The 27,310-nt window shown below is 39.8% G+C and overlaps 1 protein-coding gene across 1 annotated transcript; it reads right to left on the bottom strand.

The window, feature by feature from the left end:
- Positions 1-1,938: 1,938 nt before the first annotated feature.
- On the bottom strand, positions 1,939-24,487 carry LOC132210186 (ral guanine nucleotide dissociation stimulator-like 1). The gene is made up of 10 exons (XM_059649611.1): positions 22,987-24,487; positions 17,654-17,847; positions 16,904-17,031; positions 14,544-14,759; positions 12,419-12,522; positions 11,553-11,631; positions 8,928-9,014; positions 8,333-8,365; positions 4,562-4,621; positions 1,939-2,078 (listed from the first exon to the last, which is right to left on the bottom strand). Exons 1-9 carry the CDS (start codon positions 23,076-23,078, stop codon positions 4,613-4,615), a joined length of 942 nt encoding a protein of 313 aa, XP_059505594.1. The 5' UTR covers positions 23,079-24,487; the 3' UTR covers positions 1,939-2,078; positions 4,562-4,612.
- Positions 24,488-27,310: the final 2,823 nt, after the last annotated feature.

The raw sequence follows: 27,310 nt of genomic DNA, 5'->3' as shown, positions 1-27,310 counted from the left end.
TGGCGGTTGTCCCTCTGACGTGTTGCACACCAGCAGCTGCCCAAACCCGCACGCCTACGAGACTTGGCTATGTCGTAATTTGTTTTTGCTGGTGCACCACTGTTGGATAAACCTCCAGAGGAGGCAGTATCCACGGATTTTAATGACTGTGGAATAATTATTTTGTTTAAGAAGACGTTTGTCAATTGTTGCATATTAGAAACTTCCCCCTTTCCAGTTATATTTATTATTACACAAAATATGCTGTCCTGCTGCCCACAAAGGTGAAGGCATTCTGCGCAGGACAGCTTAATTGCAAGAACATGATGTTGTACATGAATTCTGGGTCGTTGCTGTCTTGTGAAATATTTTACTTGCAGTTCTTTCCTCTACCACTCTCGAACACTTCTGAGGAATTATACTCCCGTTTGTGTTTACTAGCTGTTCAGTCAACGTCAACAATTCAGTACTTAGCATGCCCATAAATTACTAATTAGTTTCCTTCAGCACAATAACATTGTGGTCATTTCACTTGACCATGTAAACTGGTGCTTCAATTCGAGGTTTGTCAGATAAACCCTTTGGGGTTTCAGTTTGCACTCAGTATGTGAACATGCCTACATAAATATTTATTTGCCCACTTCACCCTGCTATGCACAGAAATCTTGAATCCAACTACACTGTTTGAAGTTAAAACACATTTATGAAGTGTGGGTGACTGCGAATGGGCCAACCAGTGCATTGTGCAGGTCAGAATGTGTGCGGCACAGCACCACTGGCAGAAAGAAAGACAGACAGCAACAGCAAACCACATACAGCAGAGAACTAAAGAAACCAGAAGTGAAATCATCCAAGTCACTGCAGCTCTCAGTTTATGATTAATAGACAGGAAGTCACAACACTAAACAGGAGAATCCATAAAAAGGAAGAGGGTATTTTGAAACAAAAAAATACCACTCCAAAACACCCAAATGTGACCTAATAATACTTAGCCCAATTCTTAGAGAAATACATTATGAAAATATCCCTGGGACAAGTCCTAGACATATTCTATAAACAATAACCATAACACAATTTTGATAATCTCCCAAGATACAATGGTCTTCAGCAGAGAACGTACTAATCAACAGCTCAAAGCCCGAATATTGATGAAAAACAAAACGTGCAGTCACGAGGACTCCATGCAGAGACTTGCATTACTTTGTTGCAATTGCTGGATCAAGACCTGTCCAACATACTCTAAATACTGTTTTTGTGGACTGGGCGCTTCAAGCTGCAACAGATGTACCCCATGCACTAAAATTTACTGTGTAGAAATTAAAGATGCTGTGAACAATTAAAGATGAAATATTTTGGCTATTAGTATAAAATCATATAAAATATCTAAGCAAAACAAAGCCAACAGCACAACGAAAAAAAAACCAAAAAAATCAGCTCTCACCTTGTGAACGAATAATATCTTTTCTGGAATCAAATGCTTCAGTAACCAGCACAAAGGTTGAATTTTGATGGGAGAGGCACAGCTGTCTTGCCTTCGTTCTGAAAGCAAGTGACCCAACTTTGGCAAGTGGGACCTGGGATGGAAAATTGCTGGCAGCAGCCAGTTATGAAGATGCTTGGTGGAACGGCATTCACGTTAAGGATTTCAGTCTGGCTGAAACATCAAAATGGCTATTCGGCTAATAGCTCTTAAAAGAAAGGCGAAGGAGATTGGCTAGGCAGCCATCCAGCTCCAGTGGCTGGGACGGTATCACTGAGTACCCTTGTATCCTCTTGACTGCCAAAGTGTAGTCAGGATAATAGACGGCAGGAAGGCAGAAGAAAGGAAGGAAAGAAAGAAGAAAAAAAGTGTCTGGACATTATTAGACAAACCAGAGTCTCCGAGAACAACATATTTTACGTGATGAGTGCCTCACTGTCTCACCTTTTCTGACGCTTTTTGCAAAGTGCTCGGCTCTTCCATTTCCAAGTGGCTGGAATCGGATAAAATGCTGGCTGCGGTAATGCTGTCGTCCGAATCCTCATTCTGAAGGGTTGCTCGCTGCTCAGAGCTTTTAGTTGGAGCGCTGTGTACTTTAACACCACTCCTTGAAAACAGGCTGCACAAGGGAAAGGGGACACAACAAAAATATGGAAATGTCATTGCATTCTAGACAAACTGTCAAAAAAATTAAACTAGAATGAAGGTATATTGATGATGAGAGTACCAGGAGTTTGATGTGTGCCACATTTGACCTGTGAGAAATTAATAGTGGCACACTCATACCGAGAGCTCGCATTACTAGTATTGAACATTGTTACATTGCCGAATAGTTAGGGAGTATATGAATAGGTTATAATGTTTGCATATTTGAATGGCACAAGAATCTGGGCTTTTTGCAATGTTATTCAACCTGCTATCAACCTCAATCTTATGAAAGGCAAAATGTGGATTTGAATACCCACAGGGTGGAAAATTTCCCCCAACCTGGCCACATGCTAATGTGTATATAATTTCTTCCTGAAAGCTGCAGTTTATTAAAAATAAAACGTAAAACAAAGTAACACCATTGATAATTGATAGAAAACTGTGCACAACACTTTGTAAGGTACGACAGTGAACTCTGAATGTGGCCTTCAGTATATTGGTACTGCAAACGTTAGGATTTCTATCCAGCAATTTGCATTTATATTGCATGATTAACATAGAAAATTTTCCAAAACTCCCAAAAGAAGTACAGCAGATGGCATGATAAAAAATTCCCACACTGAAAATCCTGATTGTTGGTATATTAGGCATTAAATAGTACAGGGAGCAAGAGCAGACGGCTGCTGAAATGTGAGATTGCACACTAATGCTGCAATGTTGAATGCCTGCACTTCGAGAATCACAATTAAGCCACGGAAGCCTAAATCACATCCATGTAACATCCACACTCATGTAAAGAGAAGATATCCCAGGAAGTGAATAAGTGTTTCCCTTCTCTTTCTTGGTTTCTATATAACAATAATCACATGTCACACTCCAGATCACTGCAAGGCACAACACAGCAACAAGGCACGGTTTTTTCTCTGAAACTCTAGATGGGTAGGTGGGGGAAAAATCTGACTTTGCTGAGTTCTGGTCAGTCCTTACCTATTGAACAGAAATATAAGATAATATCCCCAACTCAGGAAAAATTACCAAAAACAACTTTGAAGTCTTTACACATGTATGCACGACAACAAACACATACTTTCATGTCAACTTCCACATGGAAATATATTTGAGTTTTATAGACAATAGACAATAGGTGCTGGAGTCGGCCATTCGGCCCTTTGAGCCAGCACCACCATTCATTATGATCATGGCTGATCATCCACAATCAATATCCTGTTCCTGCCTTATCCCCATAACCCTTGATTTCACTATCTTTAAGAGCTCTGTCTATCTCTTTCTTGAAAGCATCCAGAGAGGTGGCCTCCACTGCCTTCTGGGGCAGGGCATTCCATATATCCACCACTCTCTGGGTGAAGAAGTTTTTCCTCAACTCTGTTCTAAATGGCCTTCCCCTTATTTTTAAACTATGTCCTCTGGTCCTGGAAACACCCATCAGCGGAAACATGCTTCCCGCCTCCACAGTGTCCAATCCCTTAATAATCTTATACGTCTCAATCAGATCCCCTCTCATCCTTCTAAACTCAAGTGTACACAAGTCCAGTCGCTCCAATCTTTCAACGTATGATAGTCCCGCCATTCCGGGAATTGATCTTGTGAACCTACGCTGCACTCCCTCAATAGCCAGAATGTCCTTCCTCAAATTGGGAGACCAAAACTGCACACAATACTCCAGGTGCGGTCTCACCAGGGCCCTGTACAGCTGCAGAAGGACCTCTTTGCTCTTATACTCAATTCCTCTTGTGATGAAGGCCAGCATGCTATTAGCTTTCTTCACTGCCTGCTGTACCTACATGCTTGCTTTCATTGTCTGACGTACAAGAACACCTAGATCTCGTTGTGCTTCCCCTTTACCTAACTTGACTCCACTGAGATAGTAATTTTGAGGTGGAGCTTCAAATGTGAGAAGCATGGCTGATAATTTTTCAACAGAAGATATTTCTGCTGCCTGCTGACCCACAAAGTGGAACACAAATCTGATTTTTCACTCAAAATTGTTAAACATTGCTAGTTTTCATTATGCAGGCCCACAAATATGCAAATTTAATTCACTGTAACACCTTTTTGGCTTACTTGTCTCTCAAACAAATTTATTCCGGCGAAATTTAGCCATGGTGCAGAAACTTCTCAGTGGATAAATGAGAATCGCTAGGCAATACCAAGCTCATCACAGGTCCACATTCTACAATCATGGTCATAGCAAAGAATCTCTATCAATCAGTCTACACGAGACACATGCACAAGGTGAGAATAACAGCACTACTCCTTGCATCGTCTCAAATTACTCAACCAGTTACTAAAAAATCTCACTCCAATGAAGCAATAATGACCACACATCAGATGTCTCTATTTGTCAAGGAACAGATGTACTTATCTTTCTGTCCATTCATCCAGGTAATAAAGGAAATAATGAGATATTTGCGGTGCTTAACATGGGATACTTACCAGCTGAGGCGTTTAAACACACTCTTTTTGGGCTTTGGCGGTTTCTCGAGTTCAGAGGAGCTGCAGGGTGGCAGATAAACATTTTCAGACAAGATTCATTTAAAAAGAATCAGATGCCTTTGTTCAATATTTTTATTATTAATGGCAAAATCAATCATTTACATAGAATTGAAATTGCATGAATGATAATTTTGTTTGCAAAAGGCACGTGTTTTCAGGCAGGAGAACACTGAACATTACTTTGACTAATGAGCGACAAAAGTTCTCACTGTAGGCACATCGATCTTTTCTGCTTTTTGAACAGGAGATCAAGACAATAAGAGTTCTGAAGAAATGTCACCAGACCTGAAAGAAAACTCTGCTTTCTTTTCACAGATGCTGCCAGACCCGCTGAATTTTTTCAGCAATTTCTCTTTGTGTTTTTGATTCCCAGCATCTGCGATTCCTTTGGGTAATTTTTTACCAAGACGATAACCCCCTCTTTTTGCAGAACACGTGGAATTGAACAAAATGCTCGAACTTCTACAGCAGGTACAGAAAAAATTAACAAGGACTGGGCTTGAAAAAAGTCAACTGGAAAACATGAGAATCAAACTTCCAGTGCCGAAGGTGATACAATAGGATGTAAAGTTATACAGGAGTTTCTCCGGGCCTCATCCACACTGTCATGTGAATGTACAGGCAATGTCAAGCAATGAAGGGTGGTCATGAATCAGTCACTTCAGGTGACTAAAACAGCACATGCCACATCTCGGAGATAGTAAAATGAAGGAATATATCTCTTGACCAGACTTTCTGTTGCTGATATTTTCAGACAATCTGTCCGAAAATCAACCATACTATCCCAGACGTCCAAAAGAACTTTAAATATAACTTATGATCCATGGAAACTGAATTTTGGTAACATTTTGTAATTACTGTTACAATAAATACCATGTTTGAAGTTGGCCCAATACTGACTGTGCCACTGATTGAATTGACGATAATGCCAGGTGCTTGCTGCACATGGTCATCCGTAGCCTGAGGATGGGCTTAATCGTGAGCTTTGTTTTTCAAAGCAGGAATGTAAATTGATACATCAGGTACATTTTAAATAATTACTTCTGCCCACCAATTTATGAAGAAGCCAACTGTTTTCAAAAAATGTAATTATTACAAAGCCTGCTCTGTCAAAACAAAAAATTAGTTTCAGTGATCTATAATCTGGTTCCTTCATCAACTCTGGTCCAGCAATGGCAAAGTGGTTTTTTTTCAGTTGGAGATTATTTTTGGTTGCATTATTAAAAATATACTGTGGCTATTTTGAGATGAGGGAATGATGTTTTTAGGCAACCATTGAAAGATACTTTAAAATGCTGACCAATTGTGTAGGGTTATTGTTAATTTTATGTTAGTAATAGGATTATGTATTTGAAAAGAAATTGGAAGGAAATGAAACATTTCTCAAAACTGGTACAATTTACATCTGGATTTGTAGATGCACTCACAATAGGAGCTCTTGGACATGTTGCTAAAATTGGTCACTCATCAAGTTTTTTGCATTTTCCTGCAATCATTGGCTTAGTGGTAGTATACTCTGCACTATTATATACCAATGAAACGCATTTTGATGCAACACAACAGAATTGATTCATTGAGCAACTGACTTTATCCTCATAGGTCAGAATTCATTGTCAAAACTTTGAAACCAAGGAAAAGGAAGACAATAAACAATCTGGCAGCTCACTAGCATTAAACAGCAATTATAACTAGAGAAGATTTCACACACAACCCTTAACTGTTTTACCTGCACACTCCTACAATACCAGTTACGTACTCGCTATCCTCACTTAAGTATTGTTGCATAAAGAACAAGTCTAGAAAATTCTCGTTTGGACGAAGGGTGTATGATGAGCAAGCAAACTGCAGGGATTTGATACCCAAAATTATTTCATATTCCTGAAAGAACATAAATAAATAATGAGCTGTTAAGGCAAGTTTAAACTGCTATAATTGTTCCTGCTAAATCCGAGTCCATGGTATTTTGAACAGCATCAATAACTTTATTCAAAGTGCACAGTACATCATGTCACAAAAATATTTCTGCTTTGGAAATAAATGACACAAATGTGACTTTTCAAGGATAAATTTCTGTACAGATTATCCTGGATGGTTTCAGGACACTAATTCCCAAAACAGTGCTTCAAAGATGGATTATTTTTAAAAAAGATTCACTTAAGAACCATAAGCTGATTGAGGGTGAAGACAAGAAATGTTATGAAAGATCATTCATCCAAGCAAAAGGAAGTCTGCCAAGTACAAAATAAGTGGCTGATCTATAGTAACTGATACCAAGACAGACGGTGAAAATGTTGAGTTAATTTTTCAAGGTTGCACCACCATGAAATTGAATGGACCATGAGCAGCTCGAAGTTACTGGACTATTTTCTTTCAACCACAGTGGCTTCTTGGTTGAATCTTGTCACAATTTGACATGTAAAAAGGGGCAGACCTTTCTAAGTCAAACGCTGACAACATGTTACTGCCAAGTTGTAAAGTGCCAGCCAGTTTTCAACAGGTCAGTGAAAAGAAACACTTCGCTACATCCACATCAGCCACGACAAATGGCGGGCCATTTGACAGATTGCATTCCGAGCTGGTGAATTGGAGTCACACAGCGTTGGATGCCTATTTTGCCACCCAGCTGATTTTACATCACATGGCCCAGTTTGGCAAATTCAGCATCAGCTGATTCTGATCGGAACCAATTCTATTCATAGGGACCTCAAGTTACAGCTCTGTAAGCAAGAATTCATTGTTTGCCATAAGGTCAAATTCCTCTCAAATTCATATTGTCAGGTTGCCTGCTGAATGTTGCAGTACAAGGTGAAAATAGAATCTGAGTGGGTTTCCTCTGGGTGCTCTGGTTTCCTCCCAAGGTCCAAAGATGTTAGGTGGATTGCCCATGCTAAATTGCCCGTAGTGCCCAGGGATATTTAGCTTCAGTGAGTTAGACATGGGGAATGGGTCTGGGTGGGACCCTCTTCAGAGTGGCCCTATGAACTTGTTGGGCTGCATGGTCTGTTTCCACACTATAGGGATTTGATGATACCCTCAACAGTAGCCATGACAACAGGGATGTTTGAGAATTTGGTATTACCAAATTCAGAGATACGGAGCAAAACATACTGCCCAGTCAGTGAAAATCCAAACAGGTGCACTCCCTCAATTTCTGACATCCCATGACGAAATGATGCCTTTCATATGAAGGAAAATACTAATATGGAGAGATTGTTTATCCAGTGTCTTCAATAATGAAATAACTTCCATGACACTGAGATTATTTGAACAACATCTTCATTCACATAACGCCTAGCAAATCCTGTACATGGCTGTGACTGTTCAAAGGTAAATTGCAGCACATTAGCAGCGCAAAAGCAGGCTATTTGACTGAACTGCTCCATGCTGATCTATACACCTCTCCCACCTTGCTTCAAACTCTAAATATGCCGTTGTGTCCTTTCTGACATCTAACTTTCTCTCAAATACATCTGTGCTCATCCTCTCAACGAGTCCTGGTAGCAGCAGCTTCTGCATTCTGGCTGCTCTGAGCAACAAAGCATCTCCTTAATTCTTTATTGGATTTATTAGTGACCATATACATTTAGGATGCTGTTGGGGACTCCCCCTACACCCCCATCAAGCAAATAAAGCAGCACAAGATTGAAAAGCATGCTTTTCCCCTTTCATACAATTCCAAACATTTTGTACAGTGCAATTTTCAGTACTAACTTTTTGTCTCTTGTCAAAGTTGATCAAGCCATTCTGTAAGAGATAGACAAGGACAAAGAAAATTAATTCAAATGTACAAAGGTCAAACAGTACTACAAGATTATGAAATTTAAAAGATCAGAAGTAAAATACAAGCTCTGTAAACTTGGTTCCATTTTAGTATATCGTCAAAGGCCAATCACAAATGATCTGTCATACCACCAGGTCATATCTTGGACGCTACATAGAGCCCTTTGCTCCAGTCAAGTAGATCAGTACCAAGCTGAAGACATTCTCAGCTGTTCAACTGCTCAATAGGCAGTGACATCCAGGTAACCAATTTACCTGTACAGAATAAAAATGATGTGCAATTTATCCAACCTTTTGAAAAACTAAACCCGTATTCAATTAACTGCAAAGTGATTTGCATGTTCCTTTGTTTACAAGTTGTTTGATTCACAGCACAAAGCATCAAATTATTCTGATTGGGATTATTAATCAAACTCATTCATTTTTTTTATTGCTTTGATTCTCATCTACAAGCAGCTTGCAATGAAACCATAATAATAGCGCTCATCAGCAAATAAGGAATCCAAATCTTGTAAGAGAGACTTACTGAATGGTAATTCGGGAAAGCCGAATCCAGCGCTGAAAATTCTGTCAAGAAAGTTCCCAGGTACGGCACAATTCCCTGAACGATATCCTACAAAAAGAGAGGTGAATTTGTTTAATCCATTGTGAACTCATTGTCCTATTTCTCAAAATTACTACTCCATGTCTTATTTATTCCCTTGATCATACAACTAAATCTATTTAGAATCAAAATTTAGGACTCAAAATTTTAGACAGTTATACAGTGGAATGCAAAGTTAGATCTATAAAGGCCAGGCAAGTTCAACGTTTGATCCCTCATCTGTGAACTGGAAACCAAACTCAATATTTGTGTAACCTCATCATTTGGAGATTGGAAATTTTCTACGTAATGTGCAATTTCGCTTGAAGATAAAAACAATTTACCTCACCAGATCTCCAAAACTTTGTCTCAACAAGTTTAAACGTCATTTTTTTCTAAACTCAAGAATATAATTCTTCTCAATGTCTTTTCATTACACACCTCTCTTACCCGAAGAAATAATTTAATGGTCTCAGATGGTGGGTTGGTTCAGAACCTAAGAGCCTAGGAGATACATCGAATTGGCAAATTGGAGCCAAAATTGGGTTTGTGGCAGGAAGTAAATGTGATTTTTGAAGGGCTTTTCGGTAACTTGATGCTTTCATCCAGCAGCATACCACAGGGTACAGTAATAGTTCTTACTGTGCGTACATTAATGTTGAAGACACGAAAGCTCCAAGTATGAACAGCCGGTTCACAGATGACACAAGAATTGGACGGTTGTAAACAGCAAAAAGCCTTAGTCTCTCGGGTTACACATATGGGCTGGTTAGAAGGCTTGAACAGAGGCAAATAGAATTCAATCCAGAAATGTGTGAGGTGAAGCATTTTGGGGGTCTAATAGGTCAGGAGAATATATGTTCAATGAGATAATAAGGTGTGGAGCTGGATGAACACAGCAGGCCAGGCAGCTTCAGAGGAGCAGGAAAGTTGATGTTTTGGGTCTGGATGACAGAGGATCAGAAGGACTTTGGTGTGTGCATAAACATATTCTTGAAGGCAGGAGGACCTGTGGATAAGTTGGTAAAATATTGGATACTTGCCTGAATATAACAGCAAAGGGGTAATGATGGAACTGTAAATAACATTAGTTGAGCCACAGCTGGAACAATGTGTGCCTCAAAACGAAGGCATTTTGCTACTTACTACCGCTCCAATTCTTGTGTCATCTGTGAACCTGCTGTTCACACTTGGAGCTTTTGTGTCTTGAACATTAATGTACACACAGCAAGAACTATTACGGTGCCCTGCACCACTGCCAAAGCACATTTGTGTAAGATGCTGAAAGATTCGCAAACCATGCACTGTAATTCACTGCATAATCTGGGAGAAAGCTTTATGGAAGTTATACAACTGTCCAATCATGAACTCACATTTTCCCCTGTATACTTACAGAATTTTGCACCACAAAAACAATCATCATGCAGAGCACACATTTTTGATTATAAAAGCAAACCTACTTTTAGATTCAATCTAGATCAGAAAAATATGTTGAAATTCTGTACAGTGCACCAATCACAACACACAATAAACAAAGTGTGACAGCAGGGCAGTAGAAATTCTGGGGCAAACATCTGGAAAGCAATGTAAAAAGATCGTTCACTGCAACTAGAACATTGAGCAGTTTGAAAAATGGAGTGTCTGTCAAACTGACAACATGCTAGCATGATTACTGCATTTCTCCCTCTTCAAATACCAGCTTAAAAGTGTTTCAATTCCATCTAAGAATGATTTAGAGAATAAGAAAACGTTGACTATTTTCTGAGCTGGACAACTAGTTTGGTAAAGTGGCACCAAAATATTTATATCTGACCAATTATTTTGTTATTTTGTCAAATTCAGGAGCAAAATGAGTGGACAAAGAGCACGATAAAAGGAGTGAGGAGGAATGGCTAGAAACTTGTCAGTTTTCGTCCAAGCTAGTTGAAACTAGATAGTTGATGTCTGAAATACTGAACAAAGAGATATGAATATCTCTCCATTCCTACGCAGCAAATAGTTCTTACTGCAGAGAACAATAAAAGGAAGACATGGTAATTGAGCAAAAAACACTTATGAGAACCAGTTAAATCTCTTAGTGTTTTGCCTTGGCTTTTATTAATTACAAGGCCCTTGAAGTGTACAAAGCAAAAGATAAAGAAATTGGCACATATCGCACTTTAGACATTGCTTCAGTTCAAATTTCCAAGATAATGAACACTGAGAAAGGTAATCTATGAAGGCTGCATCATTGCATCATAGACATTGCTTCAGTTCAAATTTCCAAGATAATGAACACTGAGAAAGATAATCTATGAAGGCTGCATCACTGCAGTATAACCAAATTAGATGTCGATTAAAATGTTAACTCCAATATCATCAGCAATTATAAGAATCATGACAAAACAATCTTGGAAGACTTGAGCCAAGCCAGACCACCTGGATTGCAATACATATACTCCTGTTGCAGTATTGATTGACAGAATCTGTATGCATTCAGTCACCAACTGAGTTCATTGCAGATATTTTACTAGAAACTATTGATCATGCCCTGAATATAGTCACACTGGGCCAAGTGCAACACCTTACCTCCATCAGCAGCTCTCTACTTGCAATAAAGTTATCTTCTTCATTGTTTGAAAGGTCTTCAAATGTTATCTTACTGCTCCTAGTCAAGAGAATGAGACAAATTACTCTTGACAGAATAGAGTCAAGAAAACAAACAGCTGATACGGAATCTGACAAATGAGCAAGTAATACAGAGAGTGAACGGCAGTGAAGCATTTTTACAATAAGTATAGGTATTTTCACCAAATTGTTCAGAAATGTTTTGGCAATCTCTGGGGCAGGTAGAACTTGAACCCTGATTGTTTCAACCCAGGGATGGGGATACTGCCATTGTGCCGCAAAAGCTCTTGAGTGCAGTCGTTTTCGTGAATCTCATTGCAGCAAGAGAGATTTCATTCCCAAGCTGCCTACAAAAAACAACCATGATCAAATGGTCTGAGGCACACGAACATAAACTACAGGTGTGCACTTCAAAGTGTTATAGAGTGCTTTCTTGGGAGATTAAAATAATTGTTGTCTTTGTATTTTAGCATCCCATACAAACCTCCGCCTTATATCACCCCATCACAGCATATCCACAGGAAACTGTGTTACGTTACATCCAACAGCAGATCAGTTTTGGAACACGATAGTTAAATATTTCAAGTTGCCAAACAGTTTTCTTTTTCCACTTAAACAAATTAACTCTTCGCTCCTTCGTGAAAGAATGAAAGATTCTGCCAATTAGCCAATTGTTAGGATTGCACTGTAGTGCCTCTGGTAATCCTGTTCATGCACCGAGCGTGTGAAGATCACTTGTGCAAGTAAACCTGGAGGTCAAACCTGCAATTTCCTACCTCATATTTATTAAATAAATATTAGAAGGCTCTTTCTGAACAATGACTTACTTTGACACGGCTGCCCAAGTCTTCTTCAAATTGAACACACTATTCGATTGCAATGCCGTGGTAATTGCATGCACTGACGAGAAATTCTGCAAAGTCCTACATTCCTGTCAGAGTAAAAAAGCCGTGAGTTCTGTGGAAAAAGCAGTGACTCCCCATTACCCAACGCCTCAGACTTTTTAAAAAGGTTCTATCAGAAAAATGTTAGCTGAGAAAATAACAGCATTAACAAACAAACTTTTTGAGGGAAAGAATTCCATGATTCTTGGCAACTCAAACCTTGATATTAGTTTTGTATCCCTCTGAGACAACCTTTTCAGTTCACTTGCTGACAGCCTGTGACTGATTAGATATGATTACTGACACCAAAGGGGAGCTTAAAATGAGTAGGATTGAGACATGGACATCTGAGTGGTAGAAGTAGCGAAGGTAGGGGGCTGGACGCGGGGTAATCATCTTTGTTATATCCATCACATTTAGCTCATAAATGAATGATAGGTTGTATTATCTGACAGAATAGGAGGGCAGGACCAGTCACGTGAGATACTCATTCGAGGGAAAACAGACAAATCAGGAAATTGGGTCTACTTTTATGAATCACTACGTTATTGATACTGAGTTAACTAATCTTACCTAGATTAGCAGCTGAATGTCCTTCATCTGTTTCCACCCCCCCCCCGCCAACCTGTTGGAGGCAGGGAGAAAACTGGATCAAATCAAACCTCCCAAATGTGTACTTTGGGGTGTGGTGGAGACGAGGAGGAAGCCTGCGAGTGTTTGTTATCAGGTCTCAAAGCCACTTCTGCTTGGGGAGGAAGGCCAGGGAGGGGCAGGGTGATCACACCATTTGGGATTTCTTTGAAGGTGCGTCAATTGGCATAATCATAAGAGCCTTATCTGATTAAGGCCAGCAGGTAGGTTCTCCAGCCCAGAGTCTTCCGGCTTCAGGGAAATAAAGCTGCTGCAGTAAAATGGAAGTAACGGAGGGCACTTCAACATGGAAGCCACTCCTTGCCAACTATTGTAAAAACGCAAAATCAGAACTAGAAAAGTCAGCCAAGTGATCAAAGTAAGGTGGTGATTCCTCTTCAGAATAGCCTTTGATAGCACCAGTGTATATGTCAGCAACTCTTTCATCCATGTCTACTACTGGGAGTCAACCTACATTCGGTTGAACTGCTCCATATTGTAAAACTGGAGACAGACTTTCAAATCCCCATCAAGGTCCCATTAATGCCTCAAGACTCTAAACGAGTCAAAACTGATGCAGGCAGTGTTGCCAAGACCCAAACCAGACTTCTCTAAATTAGCTGGCAACAGAATTATTGTGAACTTTCATTTCAAACCTTACGAATGAATGAATATTTTGTTGTCACGTGTATACGGGAAAATACATTGAAAGTACAGTTTTGTTGCAAAATCCAGTGCAATTTTGGATTATAAAATCAGTAAGAATCAATTACTTCCTTTACTTAATTAGTTAATTACTCGGTTCCTATCCTGATCCTTTCCAAATATACGAGTGGGAATGCCACATGTTGGCGACAAGTACAAACCTGGCATCAGATCTGACAGCCCTTCCTCACTCTTGTCCCGATTGCTGACTAACATGCTGAGACAAATTCCTTTGGCAAACACATAAGAAACAGACAACCAGGCAAGTTACTGGAGGGCCATCATGTGGGCACACAGAATGCAGAACATTGGGAATAAAATGTACACTGTTTCGTAAACTGACTACAGCTTGGAAGGGAGGCAAATAACACTATGTAATGCCCAATAACTAACTTCATTTTTGAAGGGCCAGTAAAAATCTGAAATCAGTTTGCCTTTTTTATCCACATAAATATTTTTGATTAGAAAAAATACATTAATATTTCAATGCAACTGTAAACTGAGGCAAGAACTATTAGCAGCCAGCACTACAGAAATTATGAATGCTAGGATTTTCCATGAAGCATTCAACTCTTATTCAGAAAAGTATTCTGCTCGCCAATTCAAGAGGCTTTCAAACCTTGGACATATCAACACATAGTGTTCATGGCTTGCTCTCTTCCACCATGGTTGTTTCATGCACTGTGGACTTTAACATGTCACAAAGGCTAAAAACCAATAATGAATAGTGTACCTGGGCAACATCAACCCATTTCTCAATGATTTTAGCCGTGTGCCGTGGTTTCAGCTGTTGAGGTCTTAATATGGTGCTGGTGACACATTTTGTAACATTATTGAACTGTGTAATGGTGGCCTGGACGGTTGATACCAGATGCTGTTTTGCTTCCTTCCCTCGTTGAGACCAGATGGACCCTAAACATTGGCTGGGCACAAGTTTCCGAAAAAGATCCTGATCAAAAATAAAAAGGAAACAAAGGTTAAAGGTGTCAGTCATGCCATGTTTTAAGCAATGAACGACAAACAAGATTTGTCCATCCATGGGTACATTCGTCCTGCTAGTTTGCAATTGTACATTAAAACTGCATGCTATATTGTCAACGACTGGCTACATAATACTCACATTGATGCACAAGGGCACATTGGCTATTCAGACAGATCAAAACCCTCGAATTTTCAGTCATCTGCTTCCTATTTGTAGGTTAGATTTAAAATCACCAGTTATCTCCACCCAACTCCGACTGTTGGCTCCACGCACACCATCAATGCACGGCTCTGCTGGCAATAGTCACTGCTACAGATGCTCAGCCCTGGTGGCCCACAGGCTAGACAGGCTGGGCATCAGTATAGCGGCCCTGCATCATGTCTACTTCTCGCACCAAGGCAGGTTGACAGAACACAATGGCAGCCTGGCCCTCTGTTGGTTCAACAGATCTCAATGTCGACACTTCCCCACTGTTGGTTTCATGCTGAACACGAATATTGCCAAACGTCCAAGCTTGTCAACTGGCCATTCAGGTTGCATAATGTCCTTCTGTCTCCCTCTTCAAGATGAGCAACTCCCATCAACAATTATGCCCCAACAGTGAAAGTCAACACAACCGGCAAATAGTTCCTTCAGATCCCCGTAAACTCATTCAGAATGGAGAAATTTGTCAGTCTCATCACTTTCAAAGCCAGAGTTGGCTGTGACAGGTTGGAATAGAATGGAATGCTCAGAAACCATCCAGTGGGAAACTGTTGCATGTTTCTGCAAGCATGGTGGGCTCTCACTTTTAACAGTCTGATCACGTCACAATGATGTCATCGATCATTTTCGGCAAGGAATAGCTAAGGCTAACCCTGCTGCCTCGACAGTAAACTACAAAATAAAACTCCTGCTGTTTAATGCTTCAGCCCCCTGGACCTGTGCGGTAAAGGAAAAAAAAAGAACTGGCAATGAGGATCAAAAAAACCGCTTTGAGATTCATCAGGTCAAACCACTGATTTGAAAAAAGACTCACAGCCCTCACTGCAGATCTCTATGATTCAACAAAAGAAAAGCAGCTATATTCCTCGACAGACACCCAATGAGGTTGCTTTCCACCAAAAATGGCTGTTGTCATCATTATGTCACATGATTAGACTCTAAGTGCCAGTCGGTATATACATACACATATGCAACAGAAACTGCAGTGAAAACAGACAGTTACCTTTGGAACTCTGTGCAGAAAAGCAGCTGCCCCTTAACAAACTGAGATAACAAAGTGTGGAGCTGGAGGAACACAGCAGGCCAAGCAGCATCTTAGGAGCAACTGTGCTCACCCAGCTCTGCACTTTGTTATCTCGGGTTCTTCAGCATCTGCAGTTCCCATTACCTCTTATCCCATAACCAAAACCTACTTTTGACAAAGTGGTCACTTCCAGATGAGATCGCTGCACCCCTGTTCTGAACACTAACATATGCTTGGGATTTTTGAGACCTAGAGGACTACTTACATTCTAGAGTCACACCCAATGCTGACATACAGACCACTGAACTTCCACTTCAAGCCTAAGCCTATGATCAGACTTTGACATAACTCAAATTTTGATTCAGCAACTACGAGTCTCATTTTTTAGAGGTAGACATCAAGCCACCTTGCAGACGAGACTGGAATACCCCGTGGCTGATTCCACTCCAGAAGATTCTGGGAAAACAACAAAATTGCCATACTGGATACTTCAAACAAAATCAGTGGACTCTTGAAGAAACAGTGACTGTTATGATGAAACAATTAAACTTTTACCCTGAAATACTATTCATTTTGTAAAGGTTCAACACTAAGTTACAAAGGATTTTCAGTGCTCTCTCGGGTCACTTATTTCACATGACGTTCATTCAAAACAAATGACAAGTGCTGAAGTTTTAGTTGGCAGGTATTTCAAGCGAGATACTGAAGTTACACGTCAAACAACACATTTTAACATCTTGGAAGACTGCATTTTGAAGGGAATTCAGTTATAACGACTGGTGGAGCAGTAATAGCATTAAACAATACAGAGAGATTCAGATGCCTACTGCTGACTGAAATATCTTATTCAGAATGACTGGGCCCCAGATTCCTGTTTACTCACAGCATCCATAAAAGTTAGCTGCTCTGCAATGAAGCGTGATGGGTAGGACAGGAGCTTTTCATCAACTTGTTCGATGGTTTGGTCGTGTTCTTCTCCAATATAGAATCTAACTCTTCTACGGTAGCCTTCTGTGCAAGTGAAGATAGACATTTATTTTGTGCCCAAAGATCACATTGCTCTAAAATATCTCACAAACTTCTGACTAGAAGTCATGCATTGGTTTACAATAGTTATCTAATATTCATACTTCTAAATCTAGATTTGGTGAAATTAAATATTGCACTGAAATCCTCTTGTTGGGTGCATCTCAATTGCAAAAGAAATCGTATTTAATGACAGATTCCCATCCCAATTTCTAGCTTTAGGAAATCTTCCGAATCACAATCTATTGTTTCACAATAACTTGCAAACTTATTACATCAGATTATAAAATAAAATGTCATTGACGGCAACAGTTCAAAAGGAAATTGTCCAGAAAGTCGCATTACATGCTGCTGGGTCTTATCGGACCATATTAAAGTATCAATTCTATGCAGAATTTGGTCTTGTACATCATGTAGTACAGGGGTAATCACTGAGCAATAATTTTAATTAACTTCGTTTACCCAAAAATTTGGAAGTAATTTTGAAGCTTGTCAAAGGAAACTAAAATGAACTAAATCCTGAGACAGAGGGGCAAGCCGCACACAAACTTGTAAGGAGGCACCCTGAATTAAAACCACATTTTTGCAACATAATTATAAATCTTACTGAACATCTCTTTCTCTGCTGTTTCCTCCGCCAAAAACCGACTCAGGAGTTTCTGGGCCCGATGTTCAGCATCTGACCCCGGCACTGTCTGGTTCAAGTAGGAAAGTACCTTCCGGAGACAAGAGTAAGTTGGAACTTGACGAAAGTCTTCGGCAGACTCCTCCAGCCAGATTTCGAGAATTTCAGGTATAGCACTGGAAATAAAGTCAGAGTTTATATCTGTTCATCGGGGAAGCAAAACATGTGGAAAAAAAGCTTCTAATTCTACAAATGTAAATGCAATAGATTAAAGTTGGAATACGGGGTCATCGTGCTCACACAGGAGATGAGCTGCCATCTTGAACTGCTGCAGTGCACATGACAATGGTGATCCTGCTGTGCCATCAGAGGGGGGCTGTGTGGCACTTTGACCCAATGATGAAGAAATGACTGTCCAAGTTCGAATTACGCTGGCCACGGATGGAAACTGCAAGTTGGCCATGTTTCCAAGTTTTCTTCTATGTAGATTGCACAAGTAAGCTTAAGGCTCACGTATAAAGTGATTTCACATGTGTCTGAGGTTACTTATTACACCAGCAGGACCTCTTGGTGTTTAGAGTTTGCTAGTAAAGAGAAAGTGAGCTTTAACAAAAAATCTTCTTTATAAAAGTCAAATGGGACAAATCAGATGAACAAAGAAAAACACAAGGATAATGATGATTTGTTTGTCTTTGTTCTGGGAGTTGCATTGCCAGTACTTGGATACCTCGGTAACATGGATAAATTGGGTCCAGCTGAGGATGAATAATGAAATACTCCAACATAGTCAGCTTTCAATTCACTTATTTTAACTGCCTGGCTAATACTGAGAGGCCACGTAGCATTATTTCACAGGTAAATCAATGGTTACTTTTTTGCAACAAGATGTCAGAGGCACAGCGAAGTCATCACACCACTGAAATCAAACCCTTTGCACAGAAAAACTCTCCAGGGCACCTCACAGCAGATTAACCAGACAAAAACTGACAAAGGAGGAGATATTCAAACAGGTGTCCAAACATTTGGTCATAGTGACTCTTCATGAGTTTCTTAAAGGCGAGAGATGGTGATGTCTCGAGGAAGGAACTATACATCTGCAGGAAGTAGCACTAACGGTGGTGGGCTGATGAAAAAAATAAGAAGTACACAGCACACTGGACGTGGCAAAACAGAAATGTACCAGGCAAAGTTTGGGACCTAAAATAATTCCAGACAAAAGCAAAATAAGAACATGAAAGGATGTGAACACAAGAATTGAAAGTTTTTTTTGAAAAAAAATCTAAAGTTCAGACATTAGGCAACCGAGAGACAACGTGGGCCAGCAAACATCAGAATGATGAGTCTTGTTGTGAATTGGGAGATGGACTGAGTTGCAGCTATGGTCTATGATGCAATAGGCAGAAGAAACCTTTGACGTTCCAAAGACTCCAAAAAGTAAACAGTTGTTTGATTAGCATCCCCAATTTACATGGAATATTTTACACTGAAAGTGCTGTTCTAGTTTTTAATTTGGAATTTCCTTATCTGCAGCCCTACACTGAAACAGTTGATCACTTATTTGAGTCCGTTCATAATAGATCATTACTGCACAGAAATTATATGATGTGAAACATTACACACAGACATTGGGGCTTCACTCAGACCTTACCAGCTCCATTCCTGTTAAACAGTGGTTGGTGTAGGAAGTGCTAGGCAGCCATAGTGCCATATGCAGCCTCTTGTTGTTTGAGAAAGATATACAACTTAGAAATAGTTTACACTGGAGGGGCTATTTTGACTTCATCTGCTTTCAGGTCAGTTGGCACAGGTCATACTCTTTTGCAATGATTCAAAAACACAGCTGGCCCACACTGTTAAGGTGCTGAATGATATTAACTAGTGAACATGGCAAATTATGAAATGAAGTGACTCATTTTTGGAAATGTCAAGAGATTGTTTTTCAGTGAGGTCAGAAGAATTATGAAAAGCTTGATAAAAGGTGAAGTTTTTAATCAGCTTTTTAAAAAATGGAGAAATACTGTGCATTTCAGATTTTAGAGTCTAAACAGCTGAAGCCATAGCTGGTAACAACAGGACAAACATAATCTGGGATAGGCAAAAAAGTGAAACTGGACAGGAAAAAAGAGAAACGTCTGAAGTGGACACAAGGAAATTGCAGAGATGGAGAGACAAGGCTGTGGAAATGTTCTTTGTTATGTCACCTCTCGGAAACAGTGACTAACTGAAACACACTGGTAACGTGACCTAAGGAATTTGCCTGGGCTCATTTGGTCCTGAATCTTTCAGAAATGCTTCGATCACATTACAAACACTCGAACAGTAACCCTCCAAAAATATATAGAAAGAAAAATCAATTCAAAAGATCACAAAACCAAAAAATTCCATATCCTACTGAAAGCCTTCGTGGCTGGGAAATAAGTTGCTGAGCTAAAGAGCCTCCACCCTGCTGACAAGATGGTAGAACTTAATTAGTACTGTGCAGAGTCCACAATGTGACCCAAAACACTTTTCTGTCGTCCCACTAGAATTAAAGTCTCTGTTTCCAATAGATTCATTAACAAGTTACTACATCCCGACCGAGTAATCTGAAACCTCTAATCAGCTGCAGTGTACAACATCATTTCATTTAATTACTCATTATCATCCTTCCACCATCTAAAAGGATCATTTCCTAAAGCGAGCACAACATAAACTTAGATTGCAATGGCACTGGAGAGAAGTGTATTCTTAAAGTATTAGAGTATTCCAGAATTGAAATAATTATGTACAGGTGCACTTTTGTCTTTCTTTTCAATTCTGGCCACTTGCGCATCTGAGATTAATTGTTTCATCGATGACAACTTCACTGGATATATTCCTGCCTCTTCTGCCCTCACTCAAGATGTTCCTTTAAAACCATGTTTTGACCATGCTCTTACTCAACCTCCGAAATATCTGTGTTTTCTTCAATGTCAAACTGACAGGTTGTAAGCTGCTATCCTGTAGAAAACAAAAATGATAATTTTCTACTTTACTCAACCCAAAAAACTTGAATTCAAAAGGAGATTAACATACCAAATAACATGCCAAACCAGCACATTACTTTCATGAGGATTACACTGTCCTCAATCGGGGATCAGGATAATTTAGGTTCCTTCATACACTTCATCCCTATATGTTTCTTCAGACATTAGTACAGGAATATTGTGAAATTAATCAGGACCAATTTGGTATCCACATTTAGCTGTGTTCATCCAAACATGAATAGCTAGGTGTTGGAGAAAAATGTCCAGACAACCACTAATCCCTGTGGCTTAGATTTCTAAAACTTTGTTTCATTTACCCAAAAAGACAACTGCGTGGGTTAGAGTGAATAGCAATGCACAAGGCATCCCAACTGTGTTCTGAGTTAGTAGGTACTGCTGATGCTGGAGTCTGAGATAACAAGGTGTGGAACTGGATGAACACAGCAGGCTAGGGGCTCAGGAAAGCTGGCATTTCAGGTCTGGAACGTTCTTTAGAAAATTTCTGGTGGAGGGCCCAGACCCGAAACATCAGTTTTCCTGCTCCTCTGATGCTGCCTGGCCAACTGTGTCCTATTTGTTTGATTAACAAGAGGGATTTTTCCTTTGCTGCATTTTTCATAAATTGTTTGAGCTTTCTTTCAAACTTCAGTGCAGCCCAGTTGTGAACGCTTGCTATTGCATCTGAAGTAAAAATATTCCCTGAAAATCCTCACTCCCTCAAATTGACCATTTTTCTCAATGCAATACTGCAAAAAATTGCCTTTGTATTTGCTCACAAGTAATTTATCTGTGCTGGGCCCTTCAGGCATTGGCTTTCTTGATTATAAAAATGACAAACAATATCAACTCAAGAAAACAAAATAAATGAATAAGCAAACCATGTACAAAAGAAAATAAATCACTGTATATATAAAGATAAGAATTTCAAACTTTAAAGTCCCAAAGTCCAGTCCAGCACTCAAATCTATTGGATAAATGTTCTTTCGTCTTAATCAAAAAGCACAGAGTTTAATCGAATGGCCAGACAAACCAGAATAATCCCATCTTTAACCCCATGCTGCCAAAGTGACATGCAGGGCAGCATGGTGGCTCAGTGGTTAGCACTGCCACTTCACAGCTTCAGGGTCCCGGGTTTGATTCCAGCCTTGGGTGACTGTCTGTGAGGAGTTTGCACATTCTCCCCATGTCTGAGTGAGTTTCCTCCAAGTGATCCAGTTTCTTCCCACAGTCCAAAGATGTGCAGGCTGGGTGGATCAGCCGTGTGCTAAATTGCCCTTCGTGTTCGGGGAATGGGTCTGAGTGGGATGCTTCAAGGGACAGTGTGGACCTGTTGGGCCGAAGGGCCTGTTTACACACTGTAGGTAATCTGATCTTATTCAGAGCAGTAAAACAACCTCAGCAATCTGGTATAGCTCAAAAATAACTAGAATTCCAGCTAGAGATGCATTTATGCGATGCTTTCTACAGTCAAATATCTTTGAAAGCACTTAGTTGACAAACTTCAAACATGAAAAATGATTTCACGAGATTATTTGGATTTCATAGATTCAGGAAGTATTAATTCAAGGTCGATTATGTGCAAAACGTACAACAGCAGCATGGAGTCGGAGGGCTACCAAAGTCAGGACACCACAAACAAACCACTTGCCAAGTATCTTACTGCTCTAGATAGCGGTATAATTCGGTTTCAACTATTCACAGGAAGTTTGCAGGATAACTTCTAATAAAGTGGTGTGAAGAGGAAAACCATTCCTGCAATAATGCATCATTATCACAAACTAGACTAATGACAATCTGAGATAAACAACCCCAAAAGCGTGATAATGTAGGACAAACAATTCCAAAAGACAAAGAATTTTGGATGATTTACACTGACAAATATTTACAAGCCAATCTCTAGGAATAATGCAATCATTGGACATGCAAGACAAGCAGCTTCTTTAATGCAAAAACAGAGTTAACATTTTGGGTCCAGCGACCCTCCCTCAGAACTGGAAGGGTCACCCAGACCTGAAACATTAACTCCGTTCTTACCTTCACAGATGTTGCCAGAAATGCTGAGCTTTTCCAACAACTTTGTTTTTGTCCCTGAACTGCAGTGTCCGTGATTCTTTCAGTAATTGTTTAGCTTCTTGAATGTGATTGTTATGGGTTGGAGTGCTGTTTGCCATCCTGTTCTGGGTGCCTCATATCTTCATGACAAAGGCTCTACATTATTTTACAGGTCTTTCTGGCTCTCCAGCAATTCTTCTCACATTCTTAAATTTCACATTGAAAATACAATTTCACTACATGTCAAATCAAACTTACATTTTCATTAGTGTTTCCTTTTCTGCAGGACTGAAATTATATTCTTCTAGAAAGTTTGATCTGTTGAAGTCTATGCTTCTGCAATTGATCATAAACCACAAAAGAAAAAGCAAATTAAAATGGTGTTTAGGTCTACAATTGGTTGCCAGCCGTAAAATAAAAAAATGAAGTCTCAAAATTCAGCATCCCAAGCTGTGATCAGCTAACTTTATGAAACAAGGTCACACTCTAAATGTAAAACTGCATCAAATAGTGAATACGTTCTTTAAATTTCCTCAGGAAGTTTACCAGAAATGCCCTTGAGGGCCAAAGCAGCTCGCCAGCAGTGGTGGTGGCTGGTGGTAACAGGGGAAAGGAGCAGGTGCAAGGAGTGAAGCCACTTCTTCAATAGCTTACATTTGCTATTAGTCCATAAATTTCAGTCTGAGATAAACTCAACACCTTCACATGCAACTGCTGCTTGTGCTTTGTATTGCTTGTTCCTCAGAATTAGGGAGAGAATATGCAAAGAACTCAGAAGCTGTTTCTTCATCAATGTGCCATGATCTGGAATGATATCCGTGTTTTTGTTTCTGTGGTATGTCTGACAGAGTCATACAGCATGGAAACATCTCTGCCTTCATGAAGAGATTTCTGATTATCCAACCTATGGCCACCAGCTCTCCAGCCATTCCCTTTACACACTACTGTATTGCAAATGAAGCATAACATGGTCACATTTTGGATCAAATTCACTTCTTGACTGTCGCTCCCTTCTCCGGTGAACTGAAATTCTGAATTTCATCAGAATTCGGAGTGTTCAGACTCGACGCTTTCACAGCTGCAACTGAACATGAAGAACAATTTAAAATACCTCAAGCAAACCCTTTCATCTTCGGTTAAATCCATTAATATACCCATGAAAATTGAAGATTCCTAATTACAAGCCTCCATCAGATGGCTTTATTAAACAGGTTACACACCAGATGGTGAAGATTTCTGAGTCAGCATAAAATGTGAGCCCATATGCTCCCCAAGTATTCTTGCTTGAGACTGGGATTACAGTTCCAGTGATGCTGTCCCACCAATAAAATAAATCTAGTTGCTGGATTTATCCACACACTTTTGAACATAAACATAGTACATGTTGTAATCCTCCAGTCCTCTGATACCACCCCTGCATTCAAACAGCATTAGGTTGTTGTGCAAAGTGCCACTGCAGCCTCAAGCTATTTTTTTCTTTCTCAGTATCCTCAGTTGTCTACAATTCACTTCCTTCTGAGTTACCAGCACCAAGGACAACCAGCCATTCTAATCAAAGCAGAAATTGCTGTAAAAGCTCAGTGGCTCAAATTACTCAAAAATGTTAACTCTGCTTTCTCGCCACAGATGCTGCCAGACTTGCTTAGCTTTTCCAGCAATTTCCATTTTCGTTTCAGTTTTCCAGCATCTGCAGTTGTTTTATTTTCACATTTCTAAAATGCTGTCCAACCTCAGCTCATCCTTGTCTCAACTATTTACTTTTCATCGTGAATTGGACATCAACTTCTTCTGAATAGTATCTCAGCCAGGCCCTTACATCTGTGAAGATTAAACAGTGGATTTATGATCATTAGCCCCACTTTCGCGACCCTTTCACTGCTCACAATGGAGGACGACATTCGGATTCCCTTTTAACATTAGCTGTCAGTATCATTTAGTTCAACACTTCCCTTCTGAACGACTTATAATTAACTCGGTACACATTGGGGTCATCAATATCCTCATCATTTGTACCATTTGCCACTATTTCCTGCTTGTGGAAACATTCTGACACTGTCACTAAACAACCTCCTGCTGTAAGACAGACTATTGTTTCATTACAGTTTTGCCTAAACTTCTGTTCAACCTTCCTTGCTGCAACCGCCTTCTTGCTCCTTTTGAAGTTGGACCTCCTCCAAATCAAAATTATTCTGGATTGTTCCTTCCTCTCTTCTGGAGCCAAAATAGATATCTTATGATATGGTGCTTCCTGAAATGATCCATGCCTGATATTTGATCGATAGTGTGTGTGTGTGTGTGTGTGCACAATAATTATAGAAGTGGTAGTGCAGGTTGAAGATATCATCAGGATTCTGAACTTTAAAAATTGGAGCATTGTATGAAAAACAAATATGTTCTGACTAATCATGATTAAACAACAACCACCTGATTTCCCCTCAACTCTGGTATTTACCAACCACACTTCAGGAAGGGATTTGAGAGGGTGCACAAAACATTCACAAAAATATTACCAGAGATGACAAACTAGACAGCCCTGTAGAGAGGCTGAAGGAGCTTGGGCTGCTCCTGGAGAAGACTAAGAAGTGATTTTAAAAGTGTTCAAAATTATAAGGGATTTGGTTGGAATGGATAAGAACAATCGGTTCCTTGTGACAGAAGGCTTAAGGAGAAAAGGACACTGATTTAAGATGATCAGCAAAAAGAACCAATGGTGAAAAGGATTTTTTTTAAAAAATAGCATCATTAGAAACTGGAAAGTTCTGCCTAATAGTGTGGTGGATGCAGCTTCAAATGAGGTCTTCAAAAGTGAGCTACAATTTTTTAAAGGAGAGGTTTTGCAGTATTACACAGTAAAAGGACTTAGGAGTGAACGTAGGCAAGTCCCTCTTTGAGAGCTGGTACAAACATCATCAAATCATTGTCTCTGGGCTATTACCATTTGATGGCTGTACAACATTGCACAAACTGCTAGCTCCCCAGCTATTTCCTACCGCTTTGTCATATTCTGAATAATGATTCATTTTGTCATGCATGCAATTAAACTTACTGAGCAATTATTTCGCTGGATCCTGAAGAAACACAACTTCCATTTTCCTCACCATTTGCACTGTCAACATTTCCAGAACTGCAATTGATCAAAGAGGACAAATTAAGTCATTTAGAACAGGCAAACTCATCCAGAATCAAATCCAACTCAATTCAACACAAAAAAATCACAGTCTAGAGAGATGGATTGTTTTGACTTCCACAGGATGCCCACAGGCCTTCATACTGAGGCAGTGCTGGGGTGGGGGTTGGAAGAGACAGAGCAGGGCGATAAGGAGAGAAAACCATTTCTTCAGTATTTCACCCTTGTTGAAAGCCGTTCCTGCGCTGTGCAAGAACTTGATACTGAAAGACAAGCAAAATTCAATCGACCATTGAAAAGCTTTGAAAGCTTTATGCTAATTCAACATTATCTCACCTCCCAAAATAAGCCAAACATTGCAGAAGCAGTGAAGCAGTTGCTTCATGTGATTGCTATTGTCTGGATTGGTGCTCACTGCACTGCCAATTGGGGTATCTTCCTGAGGCAACCCTGACATAATCTTACAGCAAATCCCAACAGTTTGCTTTCACAGTATTAGATCCCAAATACCATACAACAGGTTTAATCTGTCGTCACATCAAATTTACTTGTCAATGACTCCTTCAGTTTCTGACAAACTTAGGTTTCCACCCACTGCACAGTGTGACATGTCAATATTTTCACAGCTGCAACTGGTCACAAAACACCAAATAAATCATTTCACTTGTGCACATGATCACATTTTTAATTTCTGGCACTCTTATCTTATTTTGGCTGTGAGGGGGAGCCAGTGGGTAGATGAGGTGTAAAGATGTCAAATAAAGAACCTCTGCACTGGGACAGAAAATAAACATCCCAAAAGAGAGGATTTAAGTTTAACTTCCTCATCTCTGAAAAAGAAACACAAGCTCTTTACAGACTATTGACAATTCAACCCTCACAAGCACAGCTTGTAACTCAAAGTTTGATTCGGAGCACTGATGTAGGAATTTGTCTTTGCTCAAATTTACTGAAGCTTAAGGTCAGATTAGTCACCATTGGCTGTTTTGCTGAAAAAAAAATCATTTTTCTATCCTGCTCCTTTAACAGTTCTGAGTTTAGTTAAAGATCTGGACAGAATAAGCTCAGGATTATTTCCAGGTCTCTGACTTGGGAAAGTGCTGGACTCCATGAATACACATGGCAAATGGCCAAATTAGATAATTCAAAATGCAAATTATTCAATGGCAATATTGTATGGGAGAAATACCAAGGCTCAGACACGTGGAGCAGGTTACATTCTTAATTGACGACATATTTCTTCAAATGTTACGGACATTTGGAGGACACTTCAATGAACTTGGAGGAAGTTTGTGGGGAGGGTGCAGCTGAAGCAGGAAGGAGGAACACAGAGAAGTGCTGAGGTGGGGTAGAGGAGATTAACTCATTTCTTTAGCAATTTTACCATAGCCACATTGTCCAGAAATATAACCTCAATATTGATCTGAAAACAATTTCCCATCTCAGTGTTTTGGA

This window comes from Stegostoma tigrinum, chromosome 11 (assembly GCF_030684315.1).
Source record: "Stegostoma tigrinum isolate sSteTig4 chromosome 11, sSteTig4.hap1, whole genome shotgun sequence".
NCBI classification, from domain to species: Eukaryota; Metazoa; Chordata; class Chondrichthyes; order Orectolobiformes; family Stegostomatidae; genus Stegostoma; species Stegostoma tigrinum.
Note: the sequence above shows the minus strand (reverse complement) of the source record. Positions and strands in the feature narration are given on the sequence as shown.